Below are 14,946 nucleotides of genomic sequence, written 5' to 3' on the forward strand. Positions count from 1 at the left end.
AATTACCATTTGCACAATCTGTCAAGTGTGGAGTTTTATCACAAAAGGTCTCGGTATTAGTTGGAGTGAGGTTAAGATATTTAAACTCTTCTTTGTTTCTTTCTCTAGCCGATGTGGGAGTTCAACACGCCCCCTCATATGGGACTCAATTAGTGGGTCACACGTGGGAGATCCACACATCGGCAAGCACGTGGAGCCAAGGGGACTCACCCTACACACGGGGCCAAAGGTACCACCATTATCACGCGAGACCAAGGGGACCCATCCATCACTTGGCAATACAAAACAAGCCCGCTCCCTAGCTCTGATACTATGTTGAATTATCAGAGAGACGGGTCGAGGGGCCAACTCCAACAACATCGATACCATCCCTAACTTGGTAATTAACACCTACACAATCCGTTAGGTGTGAGATTTTATCACAAAAAATCTTGGTGTTAGTTAGAATAGGGTTAAGATATTTAAACTCCTATTTGTTTCTTTCTCTAGCCGACGTGGGATTTCAACAGTATGTATATATGGATATGTTTTCTTGAGTTGATTGGATTTTATTGGAAAAGGCTACGTGATATCGAAAGTTCGAAACAACCTTGTAGTTGTTAGCATGCCTATCTACTTTAGCTTATCAATTAAATCCCTTTAAGAAATTCCTGTAGACTTACGAGTTGGTTGAGGGGTTGTGGCAATATTATAGTGATTATAGACTTCCATAACCATTTTAGATGATGACTATCTCTACCTATTTGGACGTGCCTTGTATTATATCTTCATATATGGGGGAGCCACTTGTCAATCTAATGTCGATTAACATCACCACACATTAGCTTGTTGGAGGATCTAGATTAGTGTCATTATAGTTCATTTCGTTTTGATCTGTAGCCACCGAAGCCAACCAATTAGAGGCTAGTGTTAGCCTCTTCATTTGTAGAATAAAGTATTTACACCATAAAGCAGCATGCAATGGTTTACGTAGAGATGGAAAGTGAATGAAAGAGAGAAGATGAGAAGAAAGAGCGGAAGAAATACATGACGTGAGGAGTGATCAAGGAGCTTTCTCAAGGTCCTGGAGTTTGACATTTGGGCACAACGTTAGTTTTGAATTCAGTTAGGAGTTTTTTTTTGGAAAACTTATCAACATTAGGGTATTTGTCTTGTTTAAGTATACATTATACTTGGTATGTTTACAAGTGGTATACTTATTTATATTGAAACTTTGATATATTATTTGTTATATTCGATAATGTGGATATCATGATGTGTTGATTATATGCATGTATCACTTCATATTGGAGCAGATGGATTTGATTTGTTTATTCGAGATAGGGATGGGGATATGAAAATATCCTTTTGTGCGGTGGAGTCCAACTCTCGTAGGGACCATCAAGTACAACAAAATTGAAATTATGGGAAAAGTGAAAAGTATCTATGGCCTAGTGATGCAGTATTAAAGTCCCATGGGGTCAAGGATCCACAAGGTCGAGCTAAACAGCATAGTAAACATGTTTTAGCACTAGCAGTTAGTTCTGATGGTCGGCATTTGGCAAGTGGGGGATTAGATCGCCATGTTCATTTGTGGGATATTCGTACACGAGAGCATATTCTGGTAAATACGATAAATCCTTGGAGAAACCAGAAACAGGAAGCACCTAATCAATAACACTAGTGCACATTGCATTTACCTCAAACTGAACCAAATGAGATTCGATTGATTTTCTATAGGTTTCCATTGCACCAGAGGGAACTGCATAGAAGAGATTTTCCTGCAAAAACAAAATCTCAGTTTGGTATGAAGTAGTAGACACTCTGGTGATCGAAAGAAGAACAAGATGACTAACAAAAGCTAACTGAGATGATTGAGTTACATGGATTAATTTGTAGAATAATAGAGCACTCAAACCATCCATATAGTGATAAATGCATGGTATAGGACGTGTAAGTCCGCTTGTTTATTATATAGATTTTTTTTTTTCTGTGTCTCAATTATTTGTCAAGTAAAAGCTCTCAGCTTGTTTATTATATAGATTAACGAGTTGGCTAATTGAAATTGAGTTGCATTCATAAAATATAATTTATGTTGTTAATATTTGATAACATGATATAATTAAATTGGGTAATACTAGGGAAACCAAATTTTTTAAACCAAATTTGCAAACTAAATGATGTGGTTGTAGATGATTGGATTATTAATTAACTGTCGGTTAACATGCTTATCTCTTATTTGTGACACATAACTTGGTTTGCAAATTTGGTTTAGAAATTTGGTTATCCTAACATTATCCAATTGAATTGCGTGTTGCCTCACACTTGGTTAGCCTTGACATTTATCACTGATAAGACTTATGTCCCTACTGAGTTATGATTTCACTCACCCTTTACATTTTAGACCTTGCAGGTTCGGTACAAGATTAACGAAGAGCAAATGGATTGAAATTGTTATAAAAGAGCGGGATAGGATTTTATTATTTTTGTACACTTGTAAGAATTAGAAGAGTTATCTTTATAAGAGTGGAATTTATTTTCAACACAGTATATTGTTTTTTTTTTTTTTCATTTTTACTCTCACACTGGGTGCGGGATTAATTTTTTCACCAACCTCAGGTCTTAAGCATGACATTTTTGGCCTTTAACTAGAGAAGAGTTTTGCACAAATCTGGACTGAAAGTGGCCTAGCCCTTGGATGAAGATGACATTACATTCTTGTACTTCAGATATTGAATATTCACGTCATGTTATCATCCTATTGAACATGAAGGTAAAAAACACAAAAAAACAAAACAAAATAATAATAATAATAATAAGAGTGATGTTATTCCCACCCTAATGTTTTATCTTCCCACCACCTTTTAATGAATTTTTAATTACAATTTTGTCCATTTGCAAAAAGACTGATAAGGACATTAAATATCTTGTTTTTCTTAATTTAAAAAAAAAATGGGTCTGGGAGACGATTTGTCTACCGTAAACCATAACTCATATTTTCATCTCCTTTCGTTCAGAGAAAGTAAAAAAAATATCAATGGACTTAGAAGATGACTTTTTCAATGAACAAGTGGAAGATGACGTTTCTACGGAAGAGGTAGAAGATTATGTTTCCATTATTCAATTGATAACGAGAGATAAAGGTACCCCAACCATGCCCAAAGGGGTTTTAAAGGGTAGAAGAATAATTTGTGTGTGGGTCATTTGAATTTGTCCATCGTATTTTTGAATTTGTTGTTGTCGAATTTTTTTGAATTCGGATACTTCTGTTGTTTCTATTTGAATTTGCAGACCTTAGTGGTTTTCATTTACTTATTATTTGTTTATATTTTTAAGAGACAATTTTATAATTTCATATGTATGCATATATTAAAGGTCATCTTGGGAATAATAGTGGATGGCGTAATTTTATAATGTTCACTAATAATAACTTCCGTCAACATTGGTAAAGTAGTGAACAATATTATTCTATACCTCACAATTCTTATGAGATGGTGAAAAAAAATTTTAATGAGATACTTTTATTAAAATAATAGCATAGTACCATTTTATTTAAAGAGTACCGTAATTTTTATTTTTTTTTTGGGCTTAAATCCTAAAACATTCTTCATTACATTAAGTTAAGAGAATCATTTTGCCATTTACTGTTCCTTTTACGTCCCGTTATTGTGACTAGAATGTGACGAGAAGACAAATTGCGGTTCCACACGTTCATCATATAATTCATACAAAAAGGTATAGATAGTGATAAATTATATGAAGGTCTCCTCCAACTTAAGTAATTATATAACACAGGGAACAATATAGCAAAGAATCGATCCTGAGGAGAAAAAGAGGAAATTAATTAATTAATTAAATAAACCACCAAAGAAATACAGGGATTAAAGAAAACATGGTGTGGTGCTGTGCTGGTGCAAGCAGTAGAAAGAAAAACAAAAGTACTTTGGCTTCAAGTTATGGAAAGTAAAAACATTTCCAGATGAGGTACTGGTGGGATATACAGAAAAAAAATACAAAACAAAGTACTAATTTGGCTAGTTATGGAAAATTCGCTTCCTCCTCTCATTGCCAATCTGGGAAGTTCTTTGAATTCTCTGCTTTTGCTACTTTTAGTCATTGAGATGCCCTCTCAGCACTACTAGCAGCTTGGCAGCAGGCACTCAGAGAGCAGGTGGAGTTCCTTTATGCTCTCTTGTGACTCATATCTTAAAAAGTTAAAAGATATCTCTTAAGAGACAGAATCTCTGAAAAAATGATAAAACCCGTGTACATTATGCATCCATTCAACAGTATATTTCCATTTCAAATTTTTCATTACCCTAACTGCAAAAGATAAGATTTTCCTTGATTAGATTGTGAATGTTCAGGAATAATTCTAGGCAATTTGTTGCTTTTAATTACTTTATGTTGTTTTTATAAAATATTGGTAAGACTTGACAGCTATGACAAATTAAGGACCCCCACCATGCAGGATTATATAATGATTTTCTGGCCTAACTAAGGAAAACTATCCCCCTTATTTTTTATCAAAATATTCAATAATTAGGTTTACAACCAATCAAGAACTAATTCCAAGGGACCCGTCACTTAGTACTACGGTCTAGTAATATTAATCATCTTCATTTGTAAATGAGAGGTCTTAGGTTCAATTCTCGCAAAAGACAAATTTGGACCATATTATTACTAACCAATTGTGAGACTAAGCTCACCCCCTTTCATTAGTGTAGATAATATCGTTTGTTTCAAAAAAATAAAAAAAATCCAAGGGACCCAATTAATATGGGAGGCACACACAAATACAGAGGGTTGGATCACACGAAATATAAGTATAATATGCATGTTGTGATAGCAAAATCTATCGATCTTGTGGTAACAAAATCTATCATCTTTAGTCAGGACGAATTTATATCTACAAGACAAAAAAAGACATTTGTTCAATGCCAAAGCCACACGTGCCCACGAGGTGAGGGAGGAGGGTATGGCCAATTGATCTTTCATGCCTAAGTCAATTTCTCTAAAAAGAGAAAATTTTAGGGCTTGTATGTGTAGCAAAAGCTTACCAAACAAATGGTTGAGATGGGCTATATATAGGGAGGCGGCGGAAATGGTAGGGTTTTTCCCTACACGTGGTTGCTTCCCACTGGGCAGTGTCATCCGTAGGGTGGACGAGGAAAAAATAATCCCAAAGATATTAATTAGCAGATAATATCTTGGGATGACAAGGTATGTATCATTGATTAATTGTGATGAGGATTCCTTACTTATTTGAGTTGATATTCAATCAAGAACGTATTAATGATAGGGTTAGATGATTAATCCTCTTTTTTAGCAAATTAATCATATTTTAATGTCTTTTATTTTTCTTCCATCCACGAGCAAAGGGGCTTGGTGATGTCATAGTTAGCTACTTAAGCCTCTATGGATGTTGAACGTGGCAATATTTGGAGGTCCTGCCCATTTAATGAGGGCATTATTGTCTTCTTCAGGAAAAAATTCACATGTCGTCTTCAGGATTGTTAGAATTATTTTTGGCTCCACAAATGTTATCAAAAAAAATTCTTGCATACATTCTGTGTATAAAATGTGTATAACATTTCTCTGATTAATTTTTAATTACGTTGTGAGTATAAGCAGTAGATATTCTTGCATACAAGCATGTCACTTAATTTTGAGTTTTCTTTTTATTTTTATACACACAACGATATTGTGTGATGAAGTTTGTCTAGCCCACACAATAGGATAGCAACAATTTGATATCGAACTCATCATGTAAGAGTTTAACTTAAAACATTTCACTTACAAATGGAGAAAAATATAATTAGAATGTAGAGTTGACCACTTAACATTTGAGTTAAATACTCTAATTTTTACAACGGTGAGTCCTCTCAAAAAGGGATTTACAAACTCAATTTAATTCAGCCATTAAACATATAAGAATGGAAGCAAACCACTAAAAAATCTTGATGTGACATAGAGAAAGAAGGGTGGGGAGTTGGGGAGAGTTGCCAGCAATGTCTTTTAGACGTCCATATTCTAATATTCCTATACACTATTCTTCTTCTCTTCTTCTCTCAAAACACATTAGCTAGAGATCTAAAGTAATTAGCTCGCTGTGTACATGAAAACACTATAAATACACCATACAAGGATTCCACTTCCAAGCAATATTAGAAGTACTACTCTCTTCTCTTAAAATGGCAAGAGTCCCGGAGCCTCTAGTTGTTGGGAGAGTGATAGGAGATGTTCTTGATTCCTTCACTCCAACAACACACATGTCTGTCACTTACAACACCAAGCTAGTCTGCAATGGACTTGAGCTCTTTCCTTCTGTTGTCACAGCCAAACCTAGAGTTGAGATTCAAGGAGGGGAGTTGAGATCTTTCTTTACTTTGGTATATATTATTCTGTTATTAATGAATTGATTAGTTCTTGTTTATGTTTTACCATCGTTGTATTACTCCCTAACCCTAAGTCTCACCTACTGGCATATAATTTGATGATGTTATTGTTTTGAAGTCCTGTGATAGTTTTCTTAATCTTGCAGGTGATGACGGACCCAGATTGTCCTGGCCCTAGTGACCCTTATCTAAGGGAGCACCTGCACTGGTATATATGCTGAACCTAGTGATCCTTATCTAAACGCAGTACCTGCACTGTGAATTTATTTTCTCTTTATTTATTTATTTTGGGTTACACACTGTGAAATTACTTAACCTAGCTTTAAAGTGGAAGGTTAACCTAGATTCTCATGAAGTACCACCATTTCCAAAAGCCCTAGAAACATGTAGGCATTTTCATAAAAAAGATGATGAAAAAACCTGTCGGCAATATTAGAGACTCCTTCTGTACTTGTTAAGCATCAATCAAAGCTTCATGCTGTAAAGAGCTATGAAGAAGGGAAAATTGTTAAGTACAAAACTAACAAACAAAATTACAGTGTTCTCATGAAGTACCATCATTTCCAAAAGCCCTAAAAACATGTAGGCATTTTCATCAAAAAGATGATGAAAAAACTTGTCGGCAATATTACAGAGTCCTTATGTACTTGTTAAGCATCAACCGAAACTTCAAACTGTAAAGAGCTATAAAGAAGGAAAAATTGTTAAGTACAAAACTAACAAAAATTAGAGTGCGCGATCTGTACTTGTTATACCACCTATGCACCGTATTTTTGTCCTTGTTTATTTATTTATTTTTTCATATGAGAAAATGAAACAAAAAGAGCTATAAAGAGGGAAAGTTGTCAAGTACAAAACTAACACAAATTTCTCTAATCTGAACTAAACAGGATTGTGACAGACATTCCAGGCACTACAGATGCCGCATTTGGTAAGTCCTACATAAGAGCATTCATAGTGTTTTTTTTTTTAAACAATATTATCTATACTAAGGGATAAGGGGTGTGGATTTAGCTTCATAATAAGCTAGCAATAATGTGGTTCAAATTCGTCTTTGGCGAGAATTGAACCTAAGACATCTCACTTACAAGTGAAAAAAAACACTACTTGACCGTAGTACTAAGTGACTAGTGTTTCCTTTTCTTTCAATTGACTAATACATGTCCAAAATAATATGCGTACAAAATATAGCTAAATTATTTACACACATATCTAAACTACTTATTAACAAAATTCTTTTTGTTAATAAAAAAAAAAAGTGAAAAGACAATTTCTCTCTATTTTCCATATATATATTAAATTATTTTATATTTACACATACACAGTGTTTGGCTTCATCTAGCATATATATTAACAATAAAATTGTCTAGTATATGTGTAATAATATATGCAAAATAATTTATCTAAAAAATAAAAGAATATTAATTGATTCAAATTAATTCATCTATATTTTGGATATAAAATTAGGTTAAAATAATAATAATAATAATAAACAATACATGCAAAATGATTTACCTATAAAATATATGAATGTTATTTGATTGACATGATTGGTACTGTTGTGGCATAAATTATAAATATTTTTGTGATAAAAGGTCACTTCTTTACCACTTAGTATTATGATCTCGTATCATTCATCTCCATTTGTAAGTGAGAGGTCTTAACAATTCTCGTCAAAGACTAGTTTGAATCACATCATTGTTAACTTATTATGAGGGCTTAGCCCACCTCGTTCTCCTTAATATGAATAATATCGTTTGCGATAAAATAAAATAAAAATAAAGTAGGTCACCTATCTATCTACATGGTAATATATATTTTAAATTTGTGTTTTATTTGGATGTTGATAATATTAGATGAGTTTTTGTTTAAGAAACAGGAATTGCATAGGTCTTATGTGTAAAGAACTCTTTAATTAATTGTATTAACAGGAAGAGAGGCGCTGAGCTACGAGATGCCAAGGCCCAACATTGGCATCCACAGGTTTGTGTTTGTTCTCTTCAAGCAGAAACGAAGACAATCAATCAACCCACCTTCCTCAAGGGATTGCTTCAGCACTCGAAGCTTCGCGGCTGAAAATGACCTGGGTCTTCCTGTCGCTGCCGTTTACTTCAATGCGCAGAGAGAAGGTGCAGCTAGAAGACGCTAGCCAGTAGCTACCCAAAACTCCTACATCCATATATATGTTAATCAAATAAATGTGCTTAATTAATATTCTCCCTATTAGGCCACTATTACGTACTTTCATGATGCTGTAACAAGAATAAACTTCACAAGTTAATTAAGAGAGAGAGAGAGAGAGAGAAGGTACTCCTACTGTGTGTGTTTGACTAAGTAATTTTCTTGCTGTCCAATCAGAATTTATATAGAATTTTCTGAAGGTTTCAAGTTGCATCTGATCAGATTTTAAGGGGTTCTTAAATGGCTACTCAAAACGTTTCAAGTTGCATCTGATCAGATTTTATGGGGATCTTAAATGGCTACTCAAAACAGAGGCAGATTGTCTGTCATTCCATTACCATGCTCCTCCCATCCCTCTTATATTATGCGATTATGGTTAAGTCACGTTAATATTTTATATTGATTTTTTTATAGAGATAATAAGATAAAAAGTAGTATGAATATAAAATGTTAACGTGCCTTAATTGTGACCGTACAAATAGGAGAGGATGTGAATGACATGGTAAAAGGAGGGCAAACAATCTACCTCCACCTAAAACTCCTCCATCCATATGTATGTTGATTGAATAAAGGAAAAATTAGTATCTAATTCCTAATTACTAATGTTCATTGACTGAAATCTTACTAGTTTTCAGATTTTGATCAAACTCCTTAGCATTAATACAATAATGAATTTACATAATTTTTAAAATAAAAATTAATAATTGATGGGTTGTTTTATTAACATCCCATATATTGTTGAATACACTCCTCATAGTAAATACACCCCACATCTACTTTTTCAATCAAAATTTATCTTAGTACACCCCACATACTTTCTTATACTACCCTTACACCCAAACTTTCTACATACACCCCACATTCTTCACATACATTCAACATTCTCTCATTGTTCATTCTCACCACACCTCCAAATTTCAAGACTCTCACTAAACATGTAAATGCTAATTATGAGGTCAACTACATGACATTCGATTGTTGGTTTATTTTACTGGTAGAGGACAAATCCAAAATTTGTATCCCTCTCTGTTACTCTTCTAAAGTCAATCTCACAAAATTTTGACCCAAAAAAGAATGATAGGATATGCGTGGATTTTTTTTTTCCAAAATCATAATGGGAAGATTATAATGGGTTCAATTCTTTTTCCTGTACAAAACTTAAAAGAAAGTAGTGTCGACTGCCAAGCTTACCACTTAGAGAAAAATTTGTTTATATTATAATGGATTTATTCTTTTTTTTTTTTTTTTTGGAGAAATCAAAATTTTTTTTTGGAGTAGTTATAGATTTTGATAACAAAAAAATGTTGTAGTTCTTACAAAATCCATAATGAAGTATGTCTAGTTATGAATTCGTAACATTTTTTTTTTTTTTTTGGGTTTAGGTTTCTATCAGTTTAGGGGTTTTTGTCAATTAGGGGTTTTAAGATTTTAGGGTTTGGGTTTAGACAACAAATTTAGAGTTAGGGTTCATATTAGTAAATAATTTTTGTATTAAATTTCTGTTAAATTTTTTGGGGCTAAATAGTCATTTCATGTTAATATACATGAGTGATTTAATAATACATATTTATGTGGGGTGTATTCAACAATATGTGGGGTGTTAATAAAAAAACCCTAATTTATTTAGGATTTTAATCTCACACATTTATTGAACTCTTAACCAATTTTCAATTCAAAAATTGAACTCTTAACCAATTTTCAATTCAAAAATTGAACTCTTAACCAATTTTCAATTAAAAACATTTCCAAAATAAAAAATATATATATTAGAATAAGTTTGTATCCCTTATTTTTTATAAAAAGGTTTCTACTTATATGTGATATCCCACATCGCTCAGGGGAGTGATTCTTAAATGTATATTCTCATCCCTACCTAGCACGAGACCTTTTGGGAGCTCACTGGCTTCAAGTTCCATCGGAACTCCGAAGTTAAGCGAGTAGTGCGCGAGAGCACTCCTAGGATGGGTGATCCATTGGGAAGTTCTCGTGTGAGTTCCCAGAAATAAAACCGTGAGGGCGTGGTCGAGGTCCAAAGCGGACAATATCGTGCTACGGTGGTGGAGCGGGCCCGGGAAGTGATTCGCCTCGGTCCGAGATGTGACAAATTGGTATCAGAGCTTAACCCTGCCCGCGTGTGTGCCGATGAGGACGTCGAGCCCCCAAGGGGGTGGATTGTGACATCCCACATCGCCCAGGGGAGTGATCCTTAAATATATATTCTCATCCCTACCCTGCACAATGTCTTTTGGGAGCTCACTGGCTTCGGGTTCCGTAGGAACTCTGAAGTTAAGCGAGAAGGGGGCTAGAGCAATCCCATGATGGGTGACCCACTGGGAAGTTGCTCGTGAGTTCCCAAAAACAAAATCGTGAGGGCGTGGTCAGGGCCCAAAGCAGACAATATCGTGCTATGGTGGTGGAGCGGACCCGGGAAGTGATCCGTCCCTGGTCGGGATGTGACATTATATGTACCCATTCATGTAATTTTTTAATTTTTTTAATCTTAAAATGTACCAATTCTTAAATATACCAATTCGTTGTATGTAAAATGTACCCTTTTATATATATATAAACTCTATTCAATTCTTTTTTCTAATCCATTTTTAAACTTATATGGGTACATTCTTTTTCTTGATTTGAGAATGTATCCATGTCAAGTTTAATCAAATAAATTTACTACTGTTATTAAGCCTAATATCTTTTTTTTTTTTTTTTTTTTTGTGATTTTGAAGAATGTACCATATTTTTGTACAATAATTTTTTTGTTAATTTTTATGAATGTACCCATGTTTATATGCATACATACATATATATATATATATATACATACACACAACTATTGGAGAGTATAATTTATATTTTAATAAATTTAATCCACAAATTATGGGTTTTTTTTTATTTAAAATCTCATTAATAAAAACAACTATAAATTTTAATTTTTAATTGAAAATATATAGTAACCTACATAGAAATACATTATCACATTAATTTTATGGATTTCGATCAAAAATTAAAAACCAACAAAATTTTAATCAAATAATATTAATAGTTAGGGATCACATTTAAAATGTCCCTTGAATAAATTTGTGTTTAATTAATGTCCTCCCCATTAGGCCACAATTGCTTACATGTAACAAGAATAAACTCCACAAGTTAATTAAGAGAGAGAGAGAGAGAGAGAGAGAGCAGGTACTCCTGCTGTGTGTAATTTCTGGGTCTTCAGTCAGATTTTATGTCATATTTTCTGAATGTTTCAATAAGTTCCATCTGATCATATTTTATAGGGTTCTTAATTATCTTTTTTAACTGCAAAAGACAATTAAGAACCCTCTGAGAACTGACTTTTCCTCGTCCACTTGGGGGGTGTTGTTGGGGGGGGGGGAGGAAGAACCAACCAAAGTAATTATCCCATTATTTGTCTTTTTAGGTTTTTGGCTTCCATTTCAACTGGAAAAGTAGAAGGCCCTCTGAGTAATGGCTTTAACTCGTCCAGTTAGGGTTTCATATTTTGCACGTTTATTTTGAAGAACAAATATGTAGGATTTGACACCGTGCAGTCACACCACGTCCAGTCCAATCTTGTAAAAGAATAGATAATTAAGTACGTGGTTTTCTATGGGGTATTGGTACATTTATGTAAGGGATAAATTAGTGGCTAGAATGTAGTCCACGTGTGTGTGAATAATAAAATAAAATAAAGAGGAAGTGAAAGGTTATGTTTCGATGGTTAAGAATTAAAAAAAAAAAAAAACAACAACAACAAATTTGGTTTGTGGTAAATTATATTAGTGTCTATGATTTTATTTTGTGATAAAATACCAAATTGGCTTTTCAGTCTGTTTTTATTGATAAAGCAAATTTTGTTAATAGGTAGTTTAGATACATGAGGATGCTAGTAATCTTCTCAAATCTTCTTGTTTTACTTTTTCAGCTTTTACCCAAAATAAACGATTTTGATTATTATACAACATTGCAAAATAAAAGAGAAAAGAAAAAATTGAATGAGAATGACCAAATGAGAAGGTTCCGAACATATATATATATATATATGTATGTATGTATGTATGAATCTGTTTAGAAATACTTGAAGTAAGAACTCAATTGATCTGGAGAAAAGCTGCCACCCTAATGATACAACATCGTACAAACCTTTAGCTACAGTGTAAGAGGAAAAGTAAAGAGAGCGTGGAAACGTAGAAAGGTCAGGGTGAGAAACTAGAGCTACATTCTTGACCGCTATAATAATTTTTTTTTGAAAAATTAATAAAAAAAATATTTGAAAATTTTAAGTTTTAACGATAAAGATAAAATAAAGAATAAAGTAAATAGTACCAGAATTGACTTTTTGGTGTAAAAAATATGATTTTTCATTAAAATAAACAGTACCGAGAACTTTTCATTAAAATTTCAAATTTTTTCCCCTTCTGTTTTAAGATCAATTCAAATAGAAGGTTCCTGTACAACTTAATAAATGGAAGGATCAATTCAAATGAGTTATAAGATATACTTTACTGTGCATGGAAAATATCTTGTGAAAGCTCAACAATCGAATTTTACCAATTTGACAAACTTTTATTTACAGCTTTTGATTTGTGATGCGAATTTCGCTATATAAAAAATCATCGTATGTATATAAACAATTATCACGAAACTGTCACAGCATTCTAAGGGTCTACTTGGTATCGTATTAAAAAAATGTCAGAATTTCTTAAAACATTTCTTAAAGACATATTTTAAGAATAATTTTTTTAAGATTCAAAAACTTGTTTGTTATGAAATTCAAAATTATTTTCATATTTTAATAATTAGAAAGAAAAGAAAAACTATCCTACAACAATTTCCCATCAATTCGGAAGTTATTATACAACTCAATTTGACAGACAAAGATATCCAAGGAGAAAGTCGGATGAGAGGGAGATTAGAGAGAAAGAGGAGAGGCAAACAGTAGAGTGGGAGGAGAGAAAAAAGAGAGATGAAAGAGAAAGAGCAGCAAGAGGAGATAAATGGAAGAGATATTCGGAGGAGGGATGAGAGAGAAATTCGAGCGAGGAGAGAGAGAGAGAGAGAGAGAGAGATTTGGAGGATACGAGAGTACAACAGGATAAAGAAAAAAAAATCAGGGATGAGACGAGAGGAGAGATCAAAGTAGTGGATTTGGAGTTTTTTTTTAGTACAGTAGTGGATTTGGGGTTTAAAAACTCTAAAACCTTATATTTTTTGTTTTTGTAGAAGTATGCTAATTTTCACGTTAATTTTGATATTGGTTTTTTAAAACAGTTTTATCAAACAAGTATTTAAGATGTAAAACTTAATAAGTGTTTTTCGAATCTAAAAAGTACCAAACATACCTTAAATTTCTCAAAATTCATGCAAGACATTTTGGAGATGTTCTGATTGCTAGAACTCCGTGTGAAGAGGCCTTAAAAGATCGCGCCTCAATCGGCTATATAAATAGCATGATTTTATAGGACATGTTTTTTTATGAAGAGGCCTTTGTTCAAGGTGAAGTCCAATGAATGAGCTTGGCTCGCCTTATAATTTTCAATTTGTCATCGCATTTAAATTCTTTGGATAATTGTTATTTCTAAATCTTCACGAGAGTAGGAGTTTGAAAAACAACAACAAAAAACCTGACATTGTTCGCGCTACCACCGCCCCTACTGCCACCATAATGTTTAAGTAGAGAATTTGTAGGAAATCTTTGAATGAAATAAGTGTGGATGTGTTTGTAGAAATATGTGATACTAGTCTGTGTGGTACACATAGATGAACGAGAATCCTTTTTATGAGAATTCAACGAATTTTTTAATTGTATCCGTTCATCGTAAATCGTATTCGAAGAAATGAGGCGATAATCCTCATTTCATATAGACATTATTTTTATTTATTTTTTAGGTTTTAGGTTTTTTAATTTTTGACTTTTTCTTAAAAAACAAATTAAAAAAAATCCTTTTATTCGGTTTTCTGACAAAAAAAGGTATGATGCCAGCGCGCCTTGCTTTTCGTTACGTATGCGGTCCGGAGCAAGCTGGCTGGGCCCCACAGAAAAAGTAGCCGTAGGCTCCCTGGATTGCATTGTGTGGCCCAAAGCGGGTGAATCTTTTTAGCCGGATCATGGCTGGAGATTTTTTTTGTCCATTTCATGCTAAATCTGGTTACGAGCCAACAAAACAAATTCTCATCATTTCAAATTTGGAATTTGTTAGACTAGATTTAAATTATTTACTATGAAAATTTGCTCAAAAACATGAATTTAAAATAAAACTTTAGGAAATGTTAACCAATATCCTAATAATGTCGACGAAATGTATCGATTTTAGTCGAAGTTTAAGAGTTACTCCGATATAAGGTGAAGTTCTCGTTTCCATCTTTCTCTGATTTTTATGAAATT

The 14,946-nt window shown here is 33.3% G+C and overlaps 1 protein-coding gene across 1 annotated transcript; it reads left to right on the top strand.

Moving 5' to 3' along the window:
• Positions 1-6,096: 6,096 nt before the first annotated feature.
• Positions 6,097-8,771, top strand: LOC137713661 (protein TERMINAL FLOWER 1). Its single transcript, XM_068452988.2, has 4 exons — positions 6,097-6,371; positions 6,524-6,585; positions 7,268-7,308; positions 8,309-8,771. Exons 1-4 carry the CDS (start codon positions 6,174-6,176, stop codon positions 8,524-8,526), a joined length of 519 nt encoding a protein of 172 aa, XP_068309089.1. The 5' UTR covers positions 6,097-6,173; the 3' UTR covers positions 8,527-8,771.
• Positions 8,772-14,946: the final 6,175 nt, after the last annotated feature.

This window comes from Pyrus communis, chromosome 14, assembly GCF_041283825.1.
Source record: "Pyrus communis isolate YQ-2024b chromosome 14, ASM4128382v1, whole genome shotgun sequence".
Classification (NCBI taxonomy): domain Eukaryota; kingdom Viridiplantae; phylum Streptophyta; class Magnoliopsida; order Rosales; family Rosaceae; genus Pyrus; species Pyrus communis.

Excerpts from the sequence above, each read along its gene's own strand:
- LOC137713661 (XM_068452988.2), top strand. The coding sequence starts at position 6,174 with ATGGCAAGAGTCCCGGAGCCTCTAGTTGTTGGGAGAGTGATAGGAGAT. Across the intron at positions 6,372-6,523 it reads TGAGATCTTTCTTTACTTTG|GTGATGACGGACCCAGATTG; the intron begins GTATATATTATT and ends TTAATCTTGCAG. Across the intron at positions 7,309-8,308 it reads CACTACAGATGCCGCATTTG|GAAGAGAGGCGCTGAGCTAC; the intron begins GTAAGTCCTACA and ends TTGTATTAACAG.